The sequence below is a fragment of the Protomyctophum parallelum genome (assembly GCF_964188405.1).
Source record: "Protomyctophum parallelum genome assembly, chromosome: 5".
Taxonomy (NCBI): domain Eukaryota; kingdom Metazoa; phylum Chordata; class Actinopteri; order Myctophiformes; family Myctophidae; genus Protomyctophum; species Protomyctophum parallelum.
Genome location: NC_139702.1, coordinates 43552413 through 43578773, shown reverse-complemented (window position 1 = coordinate 43578773; position 26361 = coordinate 43552413). Strand labels below are relative to the sequence as shown.

Below are 26361 nucleotides of genomic sequence, written 5' to 3'. Positions count from 1 at the left end.
GAGGGAAGCTTTGGGATGGATCTCTAGGGGCATCGGCTTGTGTTGAGCCTTCCAACGGCGTCTACCTTGATCTTCGTCCTAAGAAAGAAAGACAGAAAAAGAAACACACACACAAACTCAACTATGCAGCTTCCACATGAGGAAGGCAGGCAGGCACGCAGGCAGGCACAAGCTGCCTGCGTGCTTGCTTCGCCCTCCAGTTGCTGCTCCAGTTATTTGTTTTCCCTCAAACCCATCCTCAATGTGTTGGGTGAGGTTGAGCTCTGTCCAGCACAGGACAGGACGGAAACCAGCTTGGTCTTTAGTCAGCTTGGTGTCTATGAGTGGTATGAGGCGTTGGAGTAGCAGCCTATCTTGTAGGTGATGCAGAGGAGGGAAATGGGTCGGTAGCTCTTTGAGGATGATGGGTCTTTGCCAGGTTTGGGGATTGCAACCACTTTGGCCTTTCTCCAGACAGAAGGGATGGTTTTCTGTGCCATGCATGTGTTCAGCATCCCCACGAGCCAGGTCTTTGCGTTAGGTTCCAGGTGCTGTATAATTTCTGCCAGTATGTCATCAATCCCTGCTGCTTTTCCGGGTTTCAACTTTCCCATTGCAGTTTTGAGTTCTTCTAGGTCGAAGGGTTTGGTTTGAGGGCTGGCTGATTGTGGTTGGTCTGATACCACTGTGCGATGGTATTCTCCTGTGGGTCGTGGCGGTGTTGGTTACGACTGTTGGCCACCAGTTGTGATGCAACAGAGTTCGCTGTGACCGTTGTGAATTATGGGTGGCTCCCTGAGGTCCTTGATCCCCATGGGGTCCAACAGTGGTCATTGAAGCGTGCACACACATGCACAAATGCACCTACACACACACAGGCGCACATGTGTATGCACACCTGGACCTGTAAATGAACAACAACACAAAAACTAAGGCACTGGTGTCGGACTTCTGGTTTACCGGAACGGGGTTCAACTCCCTGCAGTGCCCTGATCAATGTGTTGTATTTACATGGTTCATCGGTCCATGGTCTCAGGTCATTGAGCGGCGCGCTATTGTGTGCGATTCTTCATCATTGTTGAGGATTTAAAAAAAAGGTGAAAATCAAGGAAAAGCAAAAGGCTATAATCCATGGTCACGGACTGCATACTGGTCAAGGTCATTTATACTGGTGAAGATCATTTACTAGTCTTATGAAGGTCATTTATACTGGTCAAGGTCATTTACTAGTCTCATGAAGGTAATTTATACTGGTCAGTCATATACTGGTCACGGTCATTCATACTGGTCAAGGTCATTTGTACTTGTCAAGGTCATTTATACTGGTCAAGGTCATTTACTAGTCTTATTGAAGGTCATTTATACTGCTCAAGGTCATTGATCAATATCAATGACCTTGATGACCCCAAGGTCATTAAGTGGCATGCTATAGTGCGCGATTCTTCATCATTGTTTACGATTTGAAAAAAGGTAAAATCGCGGAAAAGCGAAAGGCTATAGTCCATAGTTTCGGAGGGCATACAAAAATGTGTGGTGCTATACAGGCCGTTCTGGAAAATTTGGGACAGAGGTTCATCGTTGGCATCCAGAGAGTGTGTGTGCAAAATTTGGCATCGACCGGGTTAATGGTGCTGGAGATTAGCTGTTAACAAACTGACGGACACATTTGAATTATTGTATTTGGATCTGCACAAGAGGCGTAATACAATAGACCCAAACACTGATCAGAATTAGGTTATACATTATATGGTCCAACCAGATATAGCTGCTGCACATGCTTAACACACAGAGGGAAAAGAAAAAAAAAATATATATATAGCACATTGTTTACATACTATTACTTGACACTACTAGACAGGATGTTTTTGGGTTTTTTTTTTAAGCCACCTAGGGATAAATTAAGCAACGCCTTCTCCAGACAGACAGACTGCCCATCCCCATGGCTTTGGCCTGGTGCCATACCGTTATTAATTATTGCCTACAATGTCAATTGTGAAATTACTTTACCGTTGCAATGCAAAATTTACATTTCAACGAATGGACCTCGTAAAACAAAACAAAAACCAAGGCACTGGTTGTGGTACTTCTGGTTTACCGGAATGGGGTTCGACTCCCTGCAGTGCTCTGCTCAATTTGTTGTATTTACATGGTTCATTTTTATTTTCTGCTCATTGTGTTGCCTTTTCATAGATGATAACCCCCTTTAATAACTCTTTAATGTGTTTGCACTCCCTACAGTTAGGTTACAAAGTCTATTTATTTATTATTTCTGTTCACTAGAACTAGAACCAATTACCAAAGTAGGCTTTCTAATGACACAACTCGCCTTTGTTTTTATGTGTAGCAAAAAACGTTCTTTTTATTTACGCCAAAGAGTAGAGGCTGGTCTGCATTCATGCGAGCGGGGAAGTTTAGAGTAACATAGCTCTAAATGAAACGCATTAGAGCTATGGACCAGAGCTAGTAGTCATAGCACTTCATGGTATATGCATAGTTTATATAGTTTCATTATATAGATATATTAAACAGAGAGGACTGGAGTCAATTGGGTTATATTATGTTTAACACTAATTTGAAGCTGTCAAAATCTGACAGACTTCTGGCGGCCATGGCCACGCCCACCTTTTGGTAACGCCCACTTTCGGCCAAGCCCACAAAAAGGACCTCCCCCCATGTCATTTGCCAGGCAGGCTCCACTGAACAAGACATTGAACCCCTAAAACCAGGGGTTTTCAACAGAGGGTCCATGGAAGTATTGCGTGTGGTCCCTGAGCATTCATTTAGTAATGCAGCATTTGTTGATCTTTTTTTAGAATGTCTTTCCACTAGTTGAGAGACAGTGAACTGAATAATCTGGTGACCTATGATGACCATCCATGTATTTACGGACAAGTTGGAGGTCAAGAAATTCAACAGAAAAAGGGAGTCGGAATCTCAAGAGGATTGTCTGGTTGAGTCATTATTAGGAAATTATTAGTAGTCAATGGACCATTTGGTTGAGAAACTGTGGGATGTATCATTTATATTATATATATATATATATATATATATATATATATATATATATATATATACACACACACATGGGATGCATAGCAAGTGTTACAAAAGCACTAATGTTAGCCCATGTCCCCACCCATCACAACAGTGGTCCTCAGGTTGATTGGGAATCAGGGTGGTGTTCCCTGGTCCACAATCAGTTGAAAACCCCTAAACCGCTCCTGGTGAACAGATTGCATGGTTCCCTGACCCTCTGCCATCGGTGTGAATGTGGAGTGAGAGAAGAATGGGTGAGAAATGGGTGAATGCGCGCGTCATAAAGCAATTTGGATAAAGGCACTATAGAAATATACCATTTACACAGTAAGCTTGATGCATGTATTTATTACAATATCCTTATTGTCATCAAGAAACAAACAGACGACATTAACAACCAAAAACAGTTAAGACATTCCTTCAAGAATGCTCACAGAACGATTCAATCCATGTCAGTACATGCAAAAGAACATTTGCTGTAAAAGACATTTGTGGTAAAAAAAAAAAAATAGAAATATTATACTGTACAAATCCAAATGCAAAAAAAGTAACCCAGACCTCAAATATTAAAAGGAAATCTTTGCTAACTTGCAACCTAAATCCATGTGTGTCGTCTTAATATGACGCTCGATGCCTCGATTCAATCCATTTCAACATCTCCCAGAGTGAGACATTATATTAATATTATGCATCATATTAATGATCACACATCATGGGATTGAGGTTGAACATGAAAGCTGCTATAGGCAATAATATGTCCAAACTTTTAATGACCCTTTTTTTTATTTTTTGGTATTCAGACAGCCAGCAATGGGTAGAACACAAATGTAGTCCCTGTGACACATCTCTGTGACACATCTGGATTCAAAGATGTTCATAGAAGCTTTGTCATTGGTCGAAAAAAAGTCCGGTCGCAATGACTAACCAATCGGGAAGTAGACAGGCAAATCGACCAATGACAAAGCTTCTAGGAAAATCTTTGAATGCAGATTGCGGCCCCTAGATGTGTCACAGAGACTACATTTCTTTGTGAGCGTTTTACCCATTACTGGCTGTCTGAATACCAATTATTTTTTAATATAGTCATTACGGTTTTGACATATTATTGCTTATAGCAGCTTTAAGTTTTCATTTTAAATAATGTCCCACCCTCATGCATCTCTTACAGTACCTACATCAATATTTGTCATCAATCCGTGACCAACACAAAAAAAAAACATCTGGAAGGCACTTAAGTGTTGCGATTAACTTCTTTTGGTGTAACCATTTCCAGTCAAATAGGTATTTGATGGCTGCGCTATTGGACTATTCCTATCTGTGCCTCTTCTATGCTGAAAAGTCTGCGAAACATGGCAAGTGTGAGAACTGAGAAGTAAGCCCGACTTGGCGTTCTATTTTTAGGGGCTGCCAACAAAGCCTGACAGTTAACGTTTATGTTTTAAGAACAGTGAACAATGTTCTGCTATTAATGCATTTAGGCCCGACGTCGGAGAAAAAAAAAGTCTTCTAAATCCCGACAGTTTTCTGAAATACCCATGTTTCTATGTCAGTGGTGCTCAATATTTCATGTCAAGAACCCCAAAAAAGGATATGTAATTGACCACCGACCACAATCTGAAAATATGTTATTCCAGGAACCCCTCAGAAGCAAAGATTTGAGTTAGAAACGTTCGCTCTGAAAGACTTTTCAATAATAGCAGATCTACAAGCTTGTAACGCAGCACTCTATGCGCTATGAGCGGCACAGACCATGATCTGTTATTTTTCAATAGCTAAAGTTCCCGTCCTGAATGGGTTAAAAACGCCACTATAGCTGTGCTGGAGGTATGACAATGTGACGTCACGGTCACGTCATCCGTTTGGCTGGTTACCCACAGGGATAAATAAGACAAATAAAATAAATACACCATCAAATAGCACAACGGCAGCACCGTAGTTATAAAGGCAATATCAGTTCAGAAGTCAGTGTTTTATTCTAGTGGATTTAAGTGTCAAGACGTCAGAAAAATAGCCTTTATACCAGCCAACGTACAAAAAAAGTCATATAAAATCGAATTCAAAACAGTACAAAAAAATATTTTGTTCCCCCTCGTTAAAATAAGATACCTAATGAAATGCACATTTGAGTGAAAATATGTGAAATCTTCATATAAATATGTACTACCTGTATATCCCTGGAGTGGTAGGAACATTCCACACTGAGTTAGGCATTTGAATGTTTTTAGTTTATCTGTCATTCTGTTCCTTTGTTATGTGGTTAGTGGAGTGAGTAGTTCTTCAATGTGCCTGCAAGCAAGAACAAAGTATTTTACTCACTTTTCCCCCTCCCCATCTACTCCAATTAATTTCAGCAGATTTAAGACGGTTTCAAATCAAACATTACCTCTTAATAAATGACAAATGATTTGACCTTATTCCAAGGAGATAATCGTTGAGACAATGGCAGGAGATGTGGGCCTAAAAGCTGTCAACTTACCATAGCCTTCATCTCAGGTCCACCATCGCTTGGTTTGTACCGTCCCTTCTTATTGTTCTCAACATATTCCTGGGAAGATAAAAGAGGGATGGAAGACCATGAGAGAAAATATGATATCCACTTTCAACTCTACATCAGACCTCAAACCCTTTAGATCTCCATATATGGAGCTGACCTGTTCTGACATTCCATATGTTGATCCTTTCTCACCCCGTCCTTCCTGTTCCGACAATGATCATTGATTTGATGATCTGACCTCATCAAACCCTGTACATTCAAGACACGCTCCATATATGGCCAGTACAGAATTCATTCCATATGTTGATCTGACCCCACCCCCATGCCAAAGCACCAGCGCTCGCCCAGCAGTCTGCTGTCACCCAGGCGGATGCCTGCGTGCACCAGTGTTGATTTCATCGACTAATACTTTGACGAAACATGTTCGTTGACTACCTTTTTTTCACTGGCGAAAACTGAATAAAAACTAAATGAAAACTAAGCTATGACGACTACAACTATGACTAAATATATTGACAATTTCGTCAACAAATAAAAACTAGACTAAAATGTTAGGAAGGGACTAGTGGACAAGAGATCCAGTATAAATCATTTTAAAAGTCATTTTACACTTGATTTGTGAGCTTGTAGATCTGCTATTTTCAGCAAGTGTAAAAATCTGTCTTTACGACAGCATCAAGACCCGACAAAATACATTTTTGTCGACTAAATCAACTGTAGATTTAGTAGACTAAAATCTTATGATATTTAGTCGACTAAAACTAGAAACTAAAACATTCCGGGTGAATAAAATGTGACTAAAACTAAATTAAGTTTATTCCAAAGACTATGACTAAACTAAAATAGAAATTTGCGGGGTGCATATACTTAGTCATTGGTTAGACATGGGTTAAGGTTAGATTTAGGTGTGCTGCCCCGTGGGAGGTTAGGGTTAGGGTGAGGGTTTGAGATAGGTTGTAGTTGTAGGACTAATGACTGGTCTAACCAATGACTAGTCTAAACCAAGTACTGTCTAAACTAAGTACTGCACGCAGGGCGTCTTACTGCTAATATAGGCTCCTCTCTCTCTTATCCCACACTCCTAATATCCTCTCACCATGAGGGACTTGTCCATGTAGAACTCCTTGCCGGGGCTGCCGTCGTTGTACTTGGTGTCTATGGCGAAGCAGAGGAAGAGGACGTCCACCACCATCTCGAACACGGACAGGAAGCAGTGAGCGACCAGGAAGGCAAACACGCTGACGATGAGCAGCGGCAGCACCCACACCGTGTAGTCCCTCTGGTAGTTGAGGGCCAGCACGCCCGCAAAGGCTGTGCACGACACCACCAGGACCTAAGAATTAAAATGAAATGAACACGAATTATGTTAATGACGTGTATACGTCTTTAGGTCCTTTTTAATGATATCAAACGAGATCGCTGTAATTCCTTTTTTTGTTGCCTATCCTTCTTATCCTAGACTTGTTCAACAATTACAAATGGATAAATTAACCCATCCCCCCCCCCCCCCCCCCGTGTTGTCATGAGGTAAAGTTGACAGCCTTACTACTCCACTTTACTCATATTAAAACTGCAAATCACATTACACACAAGTAGACAATTTTAGCTTTAGACGACTGTACCTTTCCCAGGAAGAGGACAAAGTCTCCGACGGTGTTGATGGCGGCCACTCGAAGGGCGTTGGACACCATGATGGTCAAGGCATCGCGGGCCGAGGTGCAGAAACTGGTGCTGTTGATGGCTGTGGCAGTGTAAGCGTTCTGAAAACAAGAGCATATGAGATGTTGATGGCTGTGGCAGTGTAAGCGTTCTGAAAACAAGAGCATATGAGATGTTGATGGCTGTGGCAGTGTAAGCGTTCTGAAAACAAGAGCATATGAGATGTTGATGGCTGTGGCAGTGTAAGCGTTCTGAAAACAAGAGCATATGAGATGTTGATGGCTGTGGCAGTGTAAGCGTTCTGAAAACGAGAGCATATGAGATGTTGATGGCTGTGGCAGTGTAAGCGTTCTGAAAACAAGAGCATATGAGATGTTGATGGCTGTGGCAGTGTAAGCGTTCTGAAAACAAGAGCATAATGTTGATGGCTGTGGCAGTGTAAGCGTTCTGAAAACGAGAGCATATGAGATGTTGATGGCTGTGGCAGTGTAAGCGTTCTGAAAAGAACATGAGTAGAAAATGAGTGCTCCACTGTAGGCCTGTCACAACAATAAACACAACAAACCTCCATAAATCCGACTCTAGAATTGCTGTCCCTGGTGGATTTTCTGCCATCCACATTTCGGATTTAATTTGTGCCTAATGTGTGTTTCCAATGATACTAGAGTGTGTGTGGCGAGTGTGTGTGTGGGGGGGTGGGGGGGGGGGGCAAACACCGTCTTTTAAAGTGTATGCTGGCACTGGGAACTGGGGTTTATGCCAACAGTTAGCGGTAGAGATAGAGTTAATTAGTTAATTAGCTCCAGTCACACTGGTCTGTACTTACCTGGTTGAGGAAAGCGAGGCACTTCTCAAGACACCACAGGCAACAGATGCAAGCTTTCAGCATGCAACGCGCACAGGCGTTTTCCTGCGGGATGGAAGAAAGGCATGCTAAATCCGACGCACAAATTGCAGTATAGATGACGGTTTCATTCATCTTCTAGTAGAATATACAGTTTCTGGTAGAGCCCGACCAATGGCAGATATGGAAAATCTTATGAAATGTTCGCTATGAGTAAATACATGTGCAAAATAGGCCCTGAGCTGCAAAAGTGCCGATACAGATGTAATCACACCTGTGTGAAGTGAGGGGCACTCAATTGAATAAAAAAAAAAAAAAAAAAATCATCTCATTCCTCACCTTGTCTTCAATGTTTGTACTGTTTCGCAATGTTTGTGTTTACACAAACATTAAAAATTGCCCATTCATTGTCAATGACATGTAATGTTTGTGTAGGACAAAGTTTGTGTTTGCACACACACTAAAAGCAGGACATAATAGTGAAATAATGGCCAAAATATCAGCCGGTCAGGCTCCAATTTCTCTAGAATAAAAGGTCTAGATGACTTTGCACGGCCCACCTTCCCCTTGAGCTGGTTGTGAATGTATGTTAGGATGAAGCGGGGGATCTTGACCAGGGTGATAATGAAGGAGCCCTTGGCCACCGTCCCCAGGTGGTAACGGATGAGACGGAGCACAGAGGTGACAATGGGAGTCATGGACAGCTGGGATTTATTCCTGAAGTTCAGGAACACAACAAGACAGGGAGAGAACATGAGAAATTATAATATATATACTCCAGCATGGAAGGAAAAATGGATTGGAAATTAAACATAAAAGATGTTGAGGTCTAAGTAATGCAAAGCTTAGTTGTCATGTGAAGGACAACTACTCTCGGAGGCAGTGTTAATTTTGTTGACTTATGACTAAGACAAAAACAGGTTTTTCAGAAGACTAAATAGTAAGATAGTATAGATAGTATAGTATAGGCAAATAAGTTTAGTGATAATGGGTGGCGCAAGATAGGGCCCCAAGACTAAGACTACATATTTTCTGGCAAAATTAACAGACTAAAAGAGACTAAAGACTAAAAGACTAAAAGACGAAGGTGTGTTATTCAAAAGACTAAAGGTTCTTATTTCAAACGAGCAGCGATGAACGCAGACGTTGTTGTCTGGATCAACAACAGCTCTGCTCAAGAGGGACGCGACAACGCAAGCATTAAAAAATAGCTAAACAGAATCCAGGTCTGTTGAGTCACGGGCAATTTCACGGGACCACGCTCACGTAAACACACTTGCGCTGTTGCCCCTAGGCTTATCTGCGCTGAAAAATGCAGGTCTCTTTGAAAATTAACTATAGAAAAAGCGAGATATTGATTCCGCTACCTTGTGAAGTAGTCACTGACCACAGCTCCTATACCTTGTGAAGTAGTAGGTGACCACAGCTCCTATACCTTGTGAAGTAGTAGGTGACCACAGCTCCTATACCTTGTGAAGTAGTAGGTGACCACAGCTCCTATACCTTGTGAAGTAGTCACTGACCACAGCTCCTATACCTTGTGAAGTAGTCACTGACCACAGCTCCTATACCTTGTGAAGTAGTAGGTGACCACAGCTCCTATACCTTGTGAAGTAGTAGGTGACCACAGCTCCTATACCTTGTGAAGTAGTCACTGACCACAGCTCCTATACCTTGTGAAGTAGTCACTGACCACAGCTCCTATACCTTGTGAAGTAGTCACTGACCACAGCTCCTATACCTTGTGAAGTAGTAGGTGACCACAGCTCCTATACCTTGTGAAGTAGTAGGTGACCACAGCTCCTATACCTTGTGAAGTAGTAGGTGACCACAGCTCCTATACCTTGTGTAGTAGTCACTGACCACAGCTCCTATACCTTGTGAAGTAGTCACTGACCACAGCTCCTATACCTTGTGAAGTAGTAGGTGACCACAGCTCCTATACCTTGTGAAGTAGTCACTGACCACAGCTCCTATACCTTGTGAAGTAGTAGGTGACCACAGCTCCTATACCTTGTGAAGTAGTAGGTGACCACAGCTCCTATACCTTGTGAAGTAGTAGGTGACCACAGCTCCTATACCTTGTGTAGTAGTCACTGACCACAGCTCCTATACCTTGTGAAGTAGTCACTGACCACAGCTCCTATACCTTGTGAAGTAGTAGGTGACCACAGCTCCTATACCTTGTGTAGTAGTCACTGACCACAGCTCCTATACCTTGTGAAGTAGTAGGTGACCACAGCTCCTATACCTTGTGAAGTAGTAGGTGACCACAGCTCCTATACCTTGTGAAGTAGTAGGTGACCACAGCTCCTATACCTTGTGAAGTAGTCACTGACCACAGCTCCTATACCTTGTGAAGTAGTAGGTGACCACAGCTCCTATACCTTGTGAAGTAGTCACTGACCACAGCTCCTATACCTTGTGAAGTAGTAGGTGACCACAGCTCCTATACCTTGTGAAGTAGTAGGTGACCACAGCTCCTATACCTTGTGAAGTAGTAGGTGACCACAGCTCCTATACCTTGTGAAGTAGTAGGTGACCACAGCTCCTATACCTTGTGAAGTAGTCACTGACCACAGCTCCTATACCTTGTGAAGTAGTAGGTGACCACAGCTCCTATACCTTGTGTAGTAGTAGGTGACCACAGCTCCTATACCTTGTGTAGTAGTCACTGACCACAGCTCCTATACCTTGTGAAGTAGTAGGTGACCACAGCTCCTATACCTTGTGTAGTAGTAGGTGACCACAGCTCCTATACCTTGTGAAGTAGTCACTGACCACAGCTCCTATACCTTGTGAAGTAGTAGGTGACCACAGCTCCTATACCTTGTGAAGTAGTAGGTGACCACAGCTCCTATACCTTGTGAAGTAGTAGGTGACCACAGCTCCGGCGATGGTCATCTGCTGGCAGGCGAGTATGAACTCGCTGACCCAGATGAGGCCCACGGCGTGGTACCACACCATGTACTGAAGAGGTCCTTTCATCTGGTACTCCACCAGGCCCGTCACGTTGTGCTTCAGCGCGGTGCCTAAGTAGAAGAACACAAGCTGGAGCCAAGTGTTGTTTTTGGCAGCAAATTTCTAATTTTAGTTTTAGTTTTAGTCATAGTCTCTTGAATGGTTTTCACTTGGTTTTTGTGACATTTTGGTCACCTGGAATGTGTTACTATTAGTTTAGTTTTAGTCAACTAAATGGCATGAGATTTTAGTCAACTAAATCTACAGGTGATTTAGTCGACAAAAATGTGTTGGCGGGCCTTGATGCCGTCATAATGGCTGATTTCGCTGTTTATTTTCTCTGCTCTGGTGTTGAATTTTGCGGACATTCACCGGTGTTTCAAGACATTGTGAATTTACTGTCAAAATGAACACTGCTGTACAGCAGCTACCTTCCCCTGAGCTACCACTAACCTACCACTAACTTGTTTTTTTCAGCGCTTTTCATAGCGCTTTAGAACACCCAATAGCTTAACCACATGAACACTAGTTTCCCTATACTAGAATCAACATCCTTTTTCGACCGCGGTCGAGATCATGGATTTCACAATGCCACGCCAGACTTGGATGCATTTGTCCCATAGTGACATTAGGGAAGGACAGTTTTCTACCTCTGGTCTGCTTTGAGGCAGGATTCCAGAGAAGGAGGGAAGATATAACCTCATTGTCAGCTCTGTAGCAGTGGCCCGGCAAACTGTGTTCTTCTGGACCGGACTAGTGAAGAAACACAGGGAAGGTTGCCGTATATTAGAGAAGTCGATGCATGGGTGGCTCTTCCAAGAGAGATTTTGTGCTCTCATTAGAAGGCGGGTGTAAGTGCCATCCAGCCGTTTCTCTGATTTATTTTAAAGTGTCCATGTCTCGGAGCCATAGAGTAGAAACGGCTAGATGGTCGTCCTGAATATTTTTTACTTAGAACCTCTTACTAAGCTGGGATGACCAGATCTTATGCATAGGATCAACAGTCAGTGAAAACAGTGCAATCTACAAGCTCACAGCACTCACAACAAGCTGTGAGCTTGTAGATCGATTCTTCTCAGCAAAGAGATTTGGTACAGAGAGAGGGGGGGGGGGGGGGGGGGGGGAGGAGGATAGTATCTAGAATAGACCCCTGGGGGATTCTGGTAAATTTCGTTATATTGGGTTTAAGTGGATAATTTTGTTTTGATGAGTGATGATGACGTGTGTGGAGTTTCCCCATAACTCAAAGTGGGAAATAACAGAGATCCCAGATGGCTCAAATATGCGTATTACAGAATACGCTAACCTCATCATCCAAGTCCATTATCCCATTAGGCCCAGTGTTAAATAACCACATTCCACACACCCGTTCACATCTGTGCTAATCGACTGTATAATTACTGCCGTGCATTTTTGTCAACAGATGACACACTGACTCAGAGACAAATATGTTCTATTGTGCAACCGGCTGCACCTAAAAATGCACATGTTGTACATACTGTATGCCATTTGTTTGTCATAGAGTTCCAGATAGATTGGCCTCTGGCATTTCCTTTTAGATAGATGCCCATTTTGTGCAGAACATAGGGCATTCACTTCTAGTCCTTTTTACTAATTTACTAGTTGTTTAACTACCTATTTAACTACCTATTATATAAAATAACAAAATTGGAAATAAATATTTGTACATTTAAAAACTGTGTACATTGGTGACTATAACTATAATCTACCTGATCTTGAGGCCTACAAAATCAGGGGGGAAAAAAACTAGTCAGCTAGTAACAACAAGGACTAGTGGATTTACTAGTCGACTAGTTAAATAGTCGACTAGTTGCTTAATGCCCTAGCGGAACATTGCACTTGCTACTGTTCGTACAATAACTTCTGCCTACTGAGAGCAAATACCGCCTTGGGAGGTAATATCTTTATCTTATTGTTATTCAAACTTAATGTGACTGTATCTGTACGCACAAAATGAATCACTTGAAAGAGAGGCAAGATTCACTTTAATAAGGGTATAATTCTTCCAACTAGAATGCAGGGTGATGACTAGAACGTTCCACGTTAAAGTATTGGAAATTAAATAAGCATACTGATACAGATCAATCAAATCTTTGCTTCTAGGGGGTTCCTGGAACAACATATTTTCAGATGGGGGTCGGCGGCCAATTACATATATATTTGGGGGTCCTTGACATGAAAACGTTTGAGAACCACTGACATAGAAACATGGGTTTTTCAGAAAACTGTCAGGATTTAGAAGGCAACAGACTCAGGTCTAAAATCAGTTAATTTCTGAAGTTAAAGAACTTACAAAATAGGGGAGTGGGAGACTTAGAGAGAACTGGTTCTTTGACTCCATCCTCCCACTGCACCAGTCCCCGCTCAAAATTCCAAACACCAGTGGGAGGGTTAGACGCACCACGAGACCAGGACCAAAATGTCACCAGTCCAAGGACTACATTTATGTTCTGGTAGCTGCTGCCGGCAAAGGAAACGCTGACATATTAACTGACATAAAGAGCAAAGCCAGTGTCCTGGACTGACCTCATGAAGCCCACACACCCAAACAAAACATTTCAGAGCAAATCATGCTTAACCCAATTAGACTTGATCTAAGGAATACTCCACTGCACTGCACTCCCCTGTTTCAAGATGCTCATCTCCATGTTGTCCTCGTTGGTCGGAGAAATGATCAATTCACGAGTCAGTCAAAGCTCTCCGTTATGTGAGGCAGCAAATCAAAAAGGCACCCAAGATTGACCGCATGGGAACCAAAAAAAACTACAGCCATTGTCCCCTCCCCTGGCCGGGGGCCACTGGACTCATGACACGCACTGCTCTGGAACTCAGCCCACGTGGGTCATTCTGGGGTGTGTAGGAGACCACAGCCAAGCACCATGTTTAGAATCGGACTGAATTTGATTTTATTCTCAGACAGTATTGCTTGTAATCAAAAATATGTCTTGTATAAATTTAATCTGTTACTTTCACAAATAGACTCAACACTCACAACTTTGATAGTGGATCATTCCTTTCACTTATTTATTTTCCCAAAAAATATATATATACATTTTTATCCCACAATTTTCGTAACCAATTACTTTTTCCACCCATTGTCAATACGTAATCGTGGGCGCTAGCCCCCCTCTGCCAACATGGGGAGAGCAACGGACTGACCTCATGCTTCCTACAATGAGTACAAACCACTTTTTTTCTTTTCTTTTCACCGGTTGGACGTAGCGCGTGGAAGGAACACGATATTTCAACCGGCTGGCCAGGGGGAGGCAGTATAGACTAGAGACCAGGGTTACTGCATGTATTTTGTGAGGGTACCTACCCTAGGGGACACGGGGAAAACATGTGAGGGTACCTACCTACCCTAGGGGACACGGGGAGAACATGTGAGGGTACCTACCCTAGGGGACACGGGGAGAACATGTGAGGGTACCTACCCTAGGGGACACTGGGAGAACATGTGAGGGTACCTACCCTAGGGGACACGGGGAGAACATGTGAGGGTACCTACCCTAGGGGACACGGGGAGAACATGTGAGGGTACCTACCCTAGGGGACACTGGGAGAACACGTGAGGGTACCTACCCTAGGGGACACTGGGAGAACATGTGAGGGTACCTACCCTAGGGGACACTGGGAGAACATGTGAGGGTACCTACCCTAGGGGACACTGGGAGAACATGTGAGGGTACCTACCCTAGGGGACACTGGGAGAACATGTGAGGGTACCTACCCTAGGGGACACTGGGAGAACACGTGAGGGTGGGGCCCCCAATCCTTCTTTCCTACTCATACGGGATGTATGTGTTGTGTACGTATGCTTTGCAAACGGCACAAAGTGTGTGTGCACTGCAGTGGCTGGCAACAACTCCTTCATAACCGGCGGTCCCCAGGAAGAGAGGCACGGAGATGGAGTAGATCCACTAACCTGCGGTCCCCAGGGAGAGGAGCACGGAGATCCAGTAGATCCAGAAGAGCATGAGGCAGAGGAAGGTCCAGACGGGCTGTATAACCAGCAGTGGCAGATGGATGAACACCTTGCCGGCCACGTGGAACAGAGAGATGACCAGAGCCACCCGCTTTCTCATGAAGAACATCAGCAGCAGGAGAATCACCTGCAGAATCACACAGGATTGTGTCAGTGAAAAAAGGTAGTCAACGAACAATTTTCATCTTAGTTTTAGTCAACGAAATAAACACTGTAAGACAACCACTTTCAGTGGATGAGCACCTTCACAGCTGCGTGGCTGTACAGCCATTATGACTTTCATTTAATTTTTTCTGGAGTGCATGTTGTGTAACAGAAGAAGAAAATAAATACAGGAACATTGTCTTTGTGGCAGAGGTGGCTTGCTTGCTAAGCCCCTAACCACACCACAGGGTCACCATGCTATGGAAGCATAAAGCTGCCAAAATTCAAATGAAATGGCAAATACAAAATGTCAATTGAAATAAGAGAAATGCCTTTTCATTTTCTTCAGGTCATTAACGCATTTCTTGAGACAAAAATAAATCTAAAATGCAATAGCATTTACATTTAATCTACAGATATGCTCATTCTATGGCACAATTAAAATTATTATAAATAAAAGATCATTTGAAAATTCAAATTAAATAAGAGAAATGCTTTTTAACCTTCAGATAATGAACGCATTTAACCCATTCTGGACGGGAACCCATTTTGGTGTTTCAAGCATTATGTTATACTTTAGCTATTGAAAAACAGCAGATCTAAAAGCTCATAGCGCGGCACCGAGTGCCACGCTATGAGCATGTAGATCTGCTAAAATAAATAAAAAATCTTAAAAATGTGGCGCAAATCTTTGAATATATATTATTTCAGAGCAAACGTTTTTAACTCAAATCTTTGCTTCTGGGGGTCCCTGGAACATCATATTTTCAGATGGGGTCGGCGGCCAAATACAGATAATTCTGGGGGTCCTTGACATGAAAATGTTTGAGAACCACTGACATAGAAACATAGGGTTTTCAGAAAACTGTCAGGATTTAGAAGACATTTGTAGAATCGTTCTCAGGTCTAAATGGGTGAATATATAATGCATAATAATAGCATGTACATTTCATCTCCAGGTGTGCTCATTCTATGACGGCGTGTGTACGATTTGAAAATGAAAATGCAATGTGATTTGCTTTTTCATTGTCATAGAATGAACACACTTGGAGATGAAGCAACAAGCAAATCACATTGCATTTTCATTTTCAAATTGGCGTGTGTAAGACGCTCCATACGTAGTGAGATCAGGGTCATGCCACAATGCACGGGAAAACTGATTTATTGAAGAGAGTCTTGGATTCTGTAGTAAATACCGAGCAAGTGCACTCAACCAGGTCTATAAGCTCCAATTCATGTTTAAATTAAATTTCTGTCCAACTCCAATATGCTTCATCAATATTGAAAATTAAAAAGAATTATCGAATGTATTTAATTATCGAAGGGATAGAGGCATACTAATGCTGCTGGGGAACCAGAGAACAGTTGTAAGTGGTTAAGTGAAAACATGATATGTAATAGTCAACAATTAAAAAGACCCATTTTGGTGTTTTTGGTGTAGCTATTGAAAAATAGCAGATCTACAAGCTCATAGTTACTCAATTACTCAAACGTACCGTGGCAACAGTAGCAATGATGGCATACACGAGCAGGGCCTGTACGTTGTCCGAAACCACTTCTTTGCCAAATATGGACATGGCGTTATCGTTCAGGGCTTTCCTGTGGTCAACATACAGCCACCAGAGCACGCCGGTCCCACCTGAAACACAGCACATCTCCCCATCGTGAACATCAGCAGTTAAAGGGCCACTTCACCCCTTTTGCAACCAGATCTTATTTTAATAATGTTTGGGAGACAAGGGTTTTTTATCTGGGAAATATGTCTTTTAGATATTTCAGTATGTCAAAGTGTGCATGGGCTCCATGATGTCATGGACACTGGGATCACTTATTTCCTGGACTACATGTTGTCTCAGTAAGACAGCCCTCCCCCTATATCCACAAGGAGCAGTGGACCAAAGCATTATGGGAATTGTAGTCCAGGAAGGAAGTGAGCCCAGTGTCCATGACATCATGGAGCCCATGAACACTTTGAAATACAAAAATATCTAAAAGACATATTACCCACATAAAAACCGCAGGAATGTGTTTCTTGTCTCCTGAGACATCATTAAAATAAGATATGGTTGCAAAAGGGGTGAAGTGGCCCTTTAACAGTTATCCCCAATAATAATAATTATTCAACACAAACGGAAACAATAAAACTAGAAAAAGAAAACTCATTATAATGCCTTCTATGTGTTACTGGTAGTTGGTAAAGCGCCCGCCTTTGTTTGCACCACAAGGTTCTGTCTGTCTATTTTAAAATGTAAAAAAAATAAAAAACAGTGGCAAATAATACATTTAGGGATAAGGGGTAATGGGGGGCACAAGATAAGGCCCAACACATATAATAGGGCAAAAGGTTACATTACTTTTCAAAAATATACTTGTATATTTTTTAACACAACAAGGGAATATAGTTTGTGAATAAGGTCACCTATGGAGCCCACGACAGTCAGGACGGTCAGGATCCACACCAGTACGATGGAGATGTAACGAATGACAACCATCAACAGCAGGGAGAGAACTGTGGAGAAGCCAGAGGACATGACGGAGCAACCCACAAGTTAGTCTGAGATAAAAGACATGGAATGTCAGTGTAGCTATTTAACCCTAGTGTCCCTTATCTATTTAACCCTAGTGTCCCTTATTTTATTATCTATTTAACCCTAGTGTCCCTTATCCGGGGATCGAACATTCAGCAAAAATAGCACATCTACAAGCTCACGGCACTGTAGATCGGCCATTTTAATTTTTTTAACATTTGAGACATGCAGCAAAGGTCGTCATGAACGGGACTCGAACACGCAACACGCTGTCAGGCCAGGCCAGCGCCTGGACCACTAGGCCAGCGGGGCCCCCCGATCGGCTATTTTTGGTGTAGAGGGAAGAAAAAGGAGGGGGGCCTTGGGGCAACTAAATACACAGCATTATAGTTTTAAGTGTCTAACTGTCTATGGTGCTCAAACCGTCCGTCATACTGTAAATCCTTGCTTTTGTCTGCGGCCAAAACGGAAATGTACTGCACTTGACATAACACACTGTACAACTGCATTACATAAATGGCACTGAGAGAGGAATCGGTACTAGCTCGGGTTAGGGGGAAGACATTTAGCTGCTCAGATGAGTCATCTAACCCACAGACAAGGAACACACTCAGTCGGATCAAACAATGGGGGACGAAGCAATACAAGGACATGTTCCAACAATGGTCTGGGGGTCAGTGTGGTGTCTCTTTGTTGGACATATGTACGAACGAACGTACGAGGCAGATCTAGGATCAGCAGCCAACTGAGATGAACTTCAATCAAATGGCAATGGCATGCGGTGGCGGCCGCCATGTCTGTAACCACTTAAACATTTCCTGTTATTTCTTTGACAAAAATAACTTCCTGTCTTGAGAGTTCCTGCTGAAGCCCTAGGAGCAAATATAGCAGTACAGTCGGTTGGGAGAAGCGAAAGCGGCAAGCAGCACAAATTTGCCAAATGTTTGCTATAAAGCACTGAAGTCTGACGCCAATATCGGTAGAGGGCGCCAAGTCCACAGGTCCATGTCATTTTTATTTGCATTGTAATCCCCATAGGGGGATTTTAGATTGCCTCATATAAGAACTGTTTGAAAAATAAGGAAATTATCCCGGCCGTTTCAATCATATGGATATGAAGAATCAACTGACTGTGAAAAAACTTTTCACCGTACCCAACGCCAGCAAACAGAGTCCCATGATGATCTCCTTGCTGGCCATCACCCCGGCGATGACCCTGTGCAGAGTGCTGTCGTCACTGACGAAGGTGACGAACGCCTGGGCGAACTCAGCGTAGCAGCCAATGTCCACGGGAACACAGCGGTGGAACACCGGGAGAGACTTGCTACGAAGTGGGAAAAGAGCAAAGCGGTGCAAAGTTTAGTTAGTACCCCAGGTTACCACAACACCAATTGAATATTTTCATTGGAAAAGAAAGAATGTAAAGAGAGATAGTCACACACGTATTGATTCCATATAGATTAATATAAATCTGATTCTTGATGACTATTTCTAATGGGATAACGGAGAACTCGCCAGTTCTCCAAGGCGCCGCGGCAAAAATTCTTCATCAATGTCTTCATCGTTACATGCTGTTTTCATCAGTGTAGTATGTCAAATTCCAAAGTGATCAAATTATTTTGTGCAATTAAATGGTCAGCTAGATGATGATAAAAAGGATAAGTAGGCCTACCAGTTCAGGATATTGTTTACTAATGAATTACATTGTTTCGGTACTTGGTGTTTAAACTTTTAGCATTCCTACTTCATCTAGTGGCAACTCTAAACAACTATCATCTCTCCCGCTCAATTCAATGCAATTTAAATGAAGGTGAAGTAAAAAAAAGAAAGAAAAGAAAAGAAAACACTAAAACCCGGCGAGTCAGAAAGCTGGCGAGTTCTCCGGATACCTTTCTATGCATTTGCTGTATTAGGCCAAACCACACCAAGGTTCAAGGTTGTCTTTATTTGTCTCCCTTGGGAGAAATTTGTCTTGGAGACAGAGTCACAGCCGCATACAAATAACAGACACTTTCACATACGAAAAGGAAAAACACCATGAAAAACCCACATACACAAAACAGAGATATTGCACACATTCCCTTGATAAAGTGCAGCTAGTCAAAAAAGTGCTTTTGGCAATCTCTGAGTCAGTAAAGTGCATTCGGCAATCTCTGATCGAGCATTTTGATTGACAGGGGAACAAAAGAGTGTTTAAATCTATTATACACACACCGTGGAGTTCTATACCTCCTACCGGATGGCATTAGCTCATATTCTCGGTATAATACATGCAAGGGGTCAGATACAATATTCCGAGCTTGTCTCAACACTGCTTGTTCAAAGATGGCCTGGGGAGTGATGGGGGGGGGGGGGGGGGGGTGGACATGCCCATGATCTTCCCAGCCATGTTTGCTAGCCTACTTATTTGAGATTTGTATTTCACAGTTAAATTGCCAAACCAGCTGGACATACCGTATCTTAGGATTGACTCTATACTAGCTCTGTAAAAGGTCAACATGATATTTACACTGACTCCAAAAAGTCTTGTGAGAAAGTGTAGACGCTGGTGTATCTTAGAACACATTGTTGTTACATGCGTGTGCCAGCTCAGGTCCTCGTCGATCTGTACTCCCAGATACTTATACGAGGGGACCTGTTTGATGTTATGGTCATGGACACGAATCATACTGTGGTCTCCTATGGACCTGGGGTCCACTATGACCTCCTCTGTTTTGTTTACATTTATTTTCAGATGGTGTAGATCACACCACTCTATAAACTTGTCTACTCCCTCTGTATGGCTGAGGATGTTATTATCACTCTTGAGCAGACTAAGTATCACGGTGTCATCGGAAAACTTGATAACAAACTGATTTGGATGTGAGCTGACACAGTCGTCCGTGTACAAGGTAAACAGAAAAGAAGAACTGACTGTTCCTTGGGGCACCCCTGTACTACACAGTGTCTCCTCTGAGAACACCGAGTTAAATCTCACCCTCTGTGGTCTACTAGAGAGAAAAGAAAAATACAATTTTATAATAAAGGGGTTCACATTTAACTGAGCTAATTTACGTAACAGAATGTCTGGATGTATAGTATTAAAAGCCGAGCTGAAGTCGATAAAAAGTAATCTGGCGTATGCTACCTTACTTTCCAGGTGTTTCAAAGTGAGATGAGCTACTGTAGATATTGCATCGCATGTACTGCGTTTCTTAGAATATGCAAATTGATACTGGTCTAGCTGAGGTCCTACCTCCTTTCGGAGTTCCTCTGTCAGGATCCTCTCCAGTGCTTTTACTACATTAGATGTTATAGCCACAGGCCTATAATCGTTATTCTCTAGTGGACATGCTTTCTTCGGGATTGGGACTATCACTGATTTTCTCCAAATCTCAGGCACTGTATGTGAGTCTAGTGACAGGTGGAAAAGCCTGTGCCAGGCTGGGGCTAATTCCTCAGCACACGTTTTCAACAGGAAAGCATGCATTCCGTCTGGCCCTGTTGCTTTATCGGTCTGTATGGTTTTAAAGGGATTGTGACATTTAAAACACATTTTTGTAGATTTTTTGGCTTTTTTGGCTTTTCTTGACATCAATTTCACAAAAAAAAAACGAAGTTTGAACATTCAGTGTATTCTCTGCTGTCTGGACTCTTGTGAATAATTATGCAAAAATGTCTCATCTGGTTGGACGGCAGGGATATACGTAGATCCCGGCTAAACCTCCGCCCCCTCCACTCTGCTCCCTGCCTAGTGCCTACCCTCTCTTCTCCGCTTCCTCATTGTCAACCGCGACTTTGTTTCTTTGTAATACTTACTAATAATGTCTTCTAGAGAAAAATTAATCTGCTCTGTTGTTGGCTGTGGATACCAACTTACACTGGATACCAACTGGCCTAGATGACTCTTTTATTTTTGACGACGTTCCTACCACGTTGTCAAAGAAGCGCATCTTGGGTTGACAGGAAAGGGGGAATTACCGACATCTACAGGCTAAAATAATGTGTTTTTCCATGGCTTCTCAGGATGAACTTTAGACATGCACAAAAACTCGTGTCAAGAAATACTGGAGTGGAGTTGAGTGTTCAAACTTTTTAGACACGTTTGAAGGACCATGGCCAAGACTTTTAATGTTGTTAAAATTATGTTATAAATCATGTCATAATACCTTTAAACACTTTACAGACGGTGTCCTGATCTATTACCATCCTGCCATTAACAGCATCACAGTTCAATTCATTAATCACCTCGTAGCATCCCTGAGAAGTTTCACATTCAAAGCGCATAAAGAAATTATTGAGCTCATTCGCTCTGGCGCTCTCATCTAGAGCAAAGATGCAACTACTTTTGCAACAACTCGCAACTCCTTGCAACAAAACAAACCACACCAATGCAACTCCTTACAACAGCCATTGGAAATAATGGTTGCAAGTAGTTGCATGTTGCCAGGAGTTGCATGGTGACCCTCTGGGTGTGGTTAGGGCTTGACCTTGTGTTGTTCTTGCTTACCGTAAGTCGCTCTGGTTGAAGAGCATCTGCTAAATGCCTAAATTGTAATCAATCTGGGATGATATGCTTCATCATTACCTTGGTGGAACAGGGAGTTTGGGACATTTGGTTTCTTTTTCATGGTGTTTTGCATATCTTGTAGGAGTGATGTCATAGGAACAAAGCTCCGATCCTATTGGGAAGAGAAGGAGAAATTAAAATCCCCCGTCAGTATCCACTATCCATGCATGCGTGCATACATGCACATATACAAGAAGACATTTGTACTTTCAATCCAATGTTTTAAAAGATTAAAAAAGGAAGATAATGACATAGTAGATTACATAACAGTAGATTTGAAAATATAACATTAGCATTTTTAAAACAATGACAATAGCAAGAACTCTTTTCTCTAGTGTAAAACATTTCTATTGTTCATCACTTCTCACCATTATTCAGTGCAAACTTCTTCAAGTCATCGTACGTCTTCAGTTCAGTATCAGGACACTTGAAAACACACAGGGCTATTGACTTAATCTTCCTGTTGATGAAGTCAATGTTGCATGGGTCTAGAAAGAAAACATACCTAAAAGGAGAAAGAACGACAGCAGTGTAAGATTTATTAATTATTATAAACTGGCTCAAACTACCTTCAGCACACATAGTAATTTTGTTTTTTGAACAACCACGATGTCTTCCTTTGATCAAAACGGGGGGTTTACTCAATGTTTACTACTCCAGCTGGGCTTATTGCATCTGGGTAAAAAAAAATGTCACGCTGACACTTTGCCAACTTGTTGAACAGATCTCTCTCTGTGGCTGAAACGCCATTTATTCAGAGCTTCCATGGGCAATCGGCCCATCAATGAAGCGTGACCCATTGTTTGGACGGAACTGTGCCTTGGGTCGCAAATGACTGGAAAAGCTACAGCACAACAAAAGGGCCAAAGACCTTTCATACAAGAAGACAGTATCCAAGGCCTAAATATGAAAATGCATCAAAACATTTGATCAAATGTATAAAATTGGGATTATTCTACCATACATTGTCATAAATGACACAAGCATTGTATTAATACCACTTAGATGTTGTCTCAAAGATAATCTCTGTTCCTGACCGTTTCTAACCTCTTCAGCTGATGCCAGAGAGTTCAAGCTGTTTTCACAGACCTTGCTTTAGAAGGAATACACTGAACTAGATGGTTAAAATGGTTAAAATACAGGTCCAACCAGAGTTTCATTGGCAGCTATACAATGAGTGGCTCTGTGTGTGAACTGTGCTACCTGTGCTGCATGATAAGATGAACGCAACCAACTAGAGTCAAACCGTTGGACAACCAGCCAAACAAGAAAAGGAGACAGCAGGAGGCAAGGTCAACCGAGGTCTGTCTTGAGGCCTGTCGTCATTACGTCTCCCTTCACAACTGGTCAACTGAGGTCTGTCTGAAGCCTGTTGTCATTATGTCTCCCTTCACAACAAAGGATTATTGGTAATATGATTAAATAAATCCCTGCATCCTCCACACAGGTAATGCTGAATAGCGTTTGTCTAACAACTGAACTGTGCTAGAGAATGAGATGCTCCGATAATCAGCCAGGTAATTTACCTTATCTGGAGAAACCGATCTTTTACACCATTTAAGTGGTATAAAAGTCAATCAGATATATAGTATAATATCATTTTGCGTCTTTGTGACAGGCCTAAACATTCTCCCCTTCCTCCCCACACACAGGAACAGTTTTGACGTGGGTTTCGAAATGTTTTAATAATTTTGGAAATATTCAAATTTGGACGATCGGAATCGGACGATCATGAGAAAAACAATCAGTGATCGGTCCCAAAAAACCTGATTGGTGCGTCCCTACTGTGAATGTTAAAAGAGTGCAGAGTCTAAATTGGAAATGGTGACAGACAGACAGACAGTCATCTGTCCCGGTCAAGAAAGGTGACCAGACACATTAGTGTCTGAAGTTTGTTACATGATTATAACAGAAAAAGTTGCCAAGACACAAGAAGACACTTCATGGAAATATAATCTTGTCACATGCCACATTCTTTTGGGCCGTCATAATTCTGCAATAAGGAAGTCAGACTAACTTGTTTTCCGTCTGATCGCGGCCACTGAGGTCGATGCCTTCAATGGGGCTGTTCTTCTGGCCACAGGTGTTGCCGTAGCTGTCGTAGCCAGATATGAGCCTGGAGGCCGCTCCTGTGGCGATGGCAAAGCCACAGATACAGGCCTGCAGGAAGGAGGAAGAGGAACGGTTTACAACAGCGGTCACTACCGTCACACGAGATCATCACATCAGATCTAAAGCACAAAGAGCTATGCACTCACAGTCACAACTAGGGCTCTCACAATTACAAAAGTTGACGATTGTTGTCACACAAATAATTGCGTTTTAACAATTTAATTGTGTTTGTTTTTAACAATGAACATCGGAACGTTACCGTTTGCCTTTCCGTTTGTAATTCAATTCATCTATAGGGCATTCCATATGCTTGTTATGACCCTAGGCATGCATGATGCATGCATGATGCATTAGCTACAGTAAGCTCATGGGAACAACTGTCATGCCTGAACTTGCCAAGAGAGCCAGAGATCAATTCATTTAACACGTTGGAGCAAAAGTCAAAGCTGGATCATTCAACTGAAAACTCACCATTCCAATACAAAACAGTTTGTGTGTGTGTGTGTGTGTGTGTGTGTGTGTGTGTGTGTGTGTGTGTGTGTGTGTGTGTGTGTGTGTGATGAGCCATGGAATGTCTGTTTCAAACAGAAAACTCACCATTCCAATACAAGACAGTGTGTGTGAATAATTATGATGAGCCATATCCATATGGAATCATTGGAATGTCTGTTTCAAACTGAAAACTCACCATTCCAATACAAGACAGTGTGTGTGTGTGTGTGTGTGTGTGTGTGTGTGTGTGTGTGTGTGTGTGTGTGTGTGTGTGTGTGTGTGTGTGTGTGTGTGTGTGTGTGTGTGTGTGTGTGTGAATAATTATGATGAGGCATATGGAATCATTGGAATGTCTGTTTCAAACTGAAAACTCACCATTCCAATACAAAACAGTGTGAAGATGATGAGCCATGGAATGTCTGTGCAGGAGCGCTCCTCCAGTGGTTTCCAGTCGCGTTTGCTCTAAAAAAAGAGATATAAATATACAGACAGACAGTGGGGCATAATGTTTTATTTGACTAGTGGGAGGGGTGAACTCAAAACACCGCTTATAATATTAATATTATAGATCGAATCATACAAATTGAGAATCTGTACACTCACTGGTAGGCTACATTTATCCGTAGCCAAACATGTTAAAACACTGTGGTCACACAGTGATATTTATAAATGTCTTACCTCGGCGCTGCTGCAACATCCCATTTTCAGTGCTTCGCGGCGGCGACAACAACAACTACTCGAAAACAAAACTTTTTAAGAAGCTTTGTTTGTTTGGTTGAACTTTCCTCAGATCCAACTCATGCCGATCTCTCTCTCTCTCTCTGCCCGCCCGCGCTGGGGAGTTTTTCCCAGGAAAAGAAAGAAGTCGATGATGTTGTATATGGTATTAATAGTATTTTCTCCACAGTTGGTTGAACTATCCCTCCATACATTTGCAGCAGCAGCAGGTAAACACGGAAGAACAGATCACATTTCACAAGCAACAAGCAGCCAGCAGTGTTGACATGTCTGCTCATTATAAGCGGCGTTGGGTTTCTTTTTCATGTGAAGTTGCTTGTAAATATTGGTAGTTGATTGATTGATTGATTGATTGATTGATTGAACAGTTTGAAAAAATAAAATAAAAAATAAGCAAGCTGTATTAACAAAAAACAAAATAAAAACAATCAAAAAAGTATTTTACTATTTTTTTTATAAACTATGCATATGATGATTTCTTTATTTATTTTTGCATAGAAGCGTATATTTGTACGCCTTTAAATGTTCTGATGAATTGAACATGGAGGACCCCTTATGTAAACACAAGTCTTTAGTGCTTTTTCTGGTTTTATCCTCGTAGCAGATTTTGTATTGACCTGTTCCACTGAGTCCACCATCGCATCTGTCAATAACATTTACAATCAATCAATCAATCAATCAATCAATCAATCAATCAATCAATCAATCAATCAATCAATCAATCAATCAATCAATCAATCAAGTCGCTTCTTTTGGCCTTCATGTTTTCATAGAACCTGGGCTGCCTTGCTTATTTCTCTCACGCAGTCTGGCAGCCAG

At 42.1% G+C, this 26361-nt stretch overlaps 1 protein-coding gene across 1 annotated transcript; it reads right to left on the bottom strand.

Moving 5' to 3' along the window:
- Window positions 1-3343: 3343 nt before the first annotated feature.
- Window positions 3344-25745, bottom strand: LOC310859509 (choline transporter-like protein 1). Its single transcript, XM_083766091.1, has 16 exons — window positions 25483-25745; window positions 25180-25266; window positions 24218-24360; window positions 22569-22705; window positions 22219-22312; window positions 18806-18975; window positions 17543-17632; window positions 16620-16762; window positions 14920-15106; window positions 10876-11044; window positions 8573-8729; window positions 7995-8078; window positions 7132-7269; window positions 6606-6842; window positions 5492-5560; window positions 3344-5301 (listed from the first exon to the last, which is right to left on the bottom strand). The coding sequence occupies exons 1-16, from the start codon at window positions 25504-25506 to the stop codon at window positions 5293-5295; spliced, it is 1938 nt and encodes a 645-aa protein (XP_083622217.1). The 5' UTR covers window positions 25507-25745; the 3' UTR covers window positions 3344-5292.
- Between the last annotated feature and the right edge of the window lie 616 nt (window positions 25746-26361).

Excerpts from the sequence above, each read along its gene's own strand:
- LOC310859509 (XM_083766091.1), bottom strand. The coding sequence starts at position 25,506 with ATGGGATGTTGCAGCAGCGCCGAG. Across the intron at positions 22,313-22,568 it reads GAAGTTTGCACTGAATAATG|GATCGGAGCTTTGTTCCTAT; the intron begins GTGAGAAGTGAT and ends TCTTCCCAATAG. Across the intron at positions 6,843-7,131 it reads TTGTCCTCTTCCTGGGAAAG|GTCCTGGTGGTGTCGTGCAC; the intron begins GTACAGTCGTCT and ends TTTAATTCTTAG.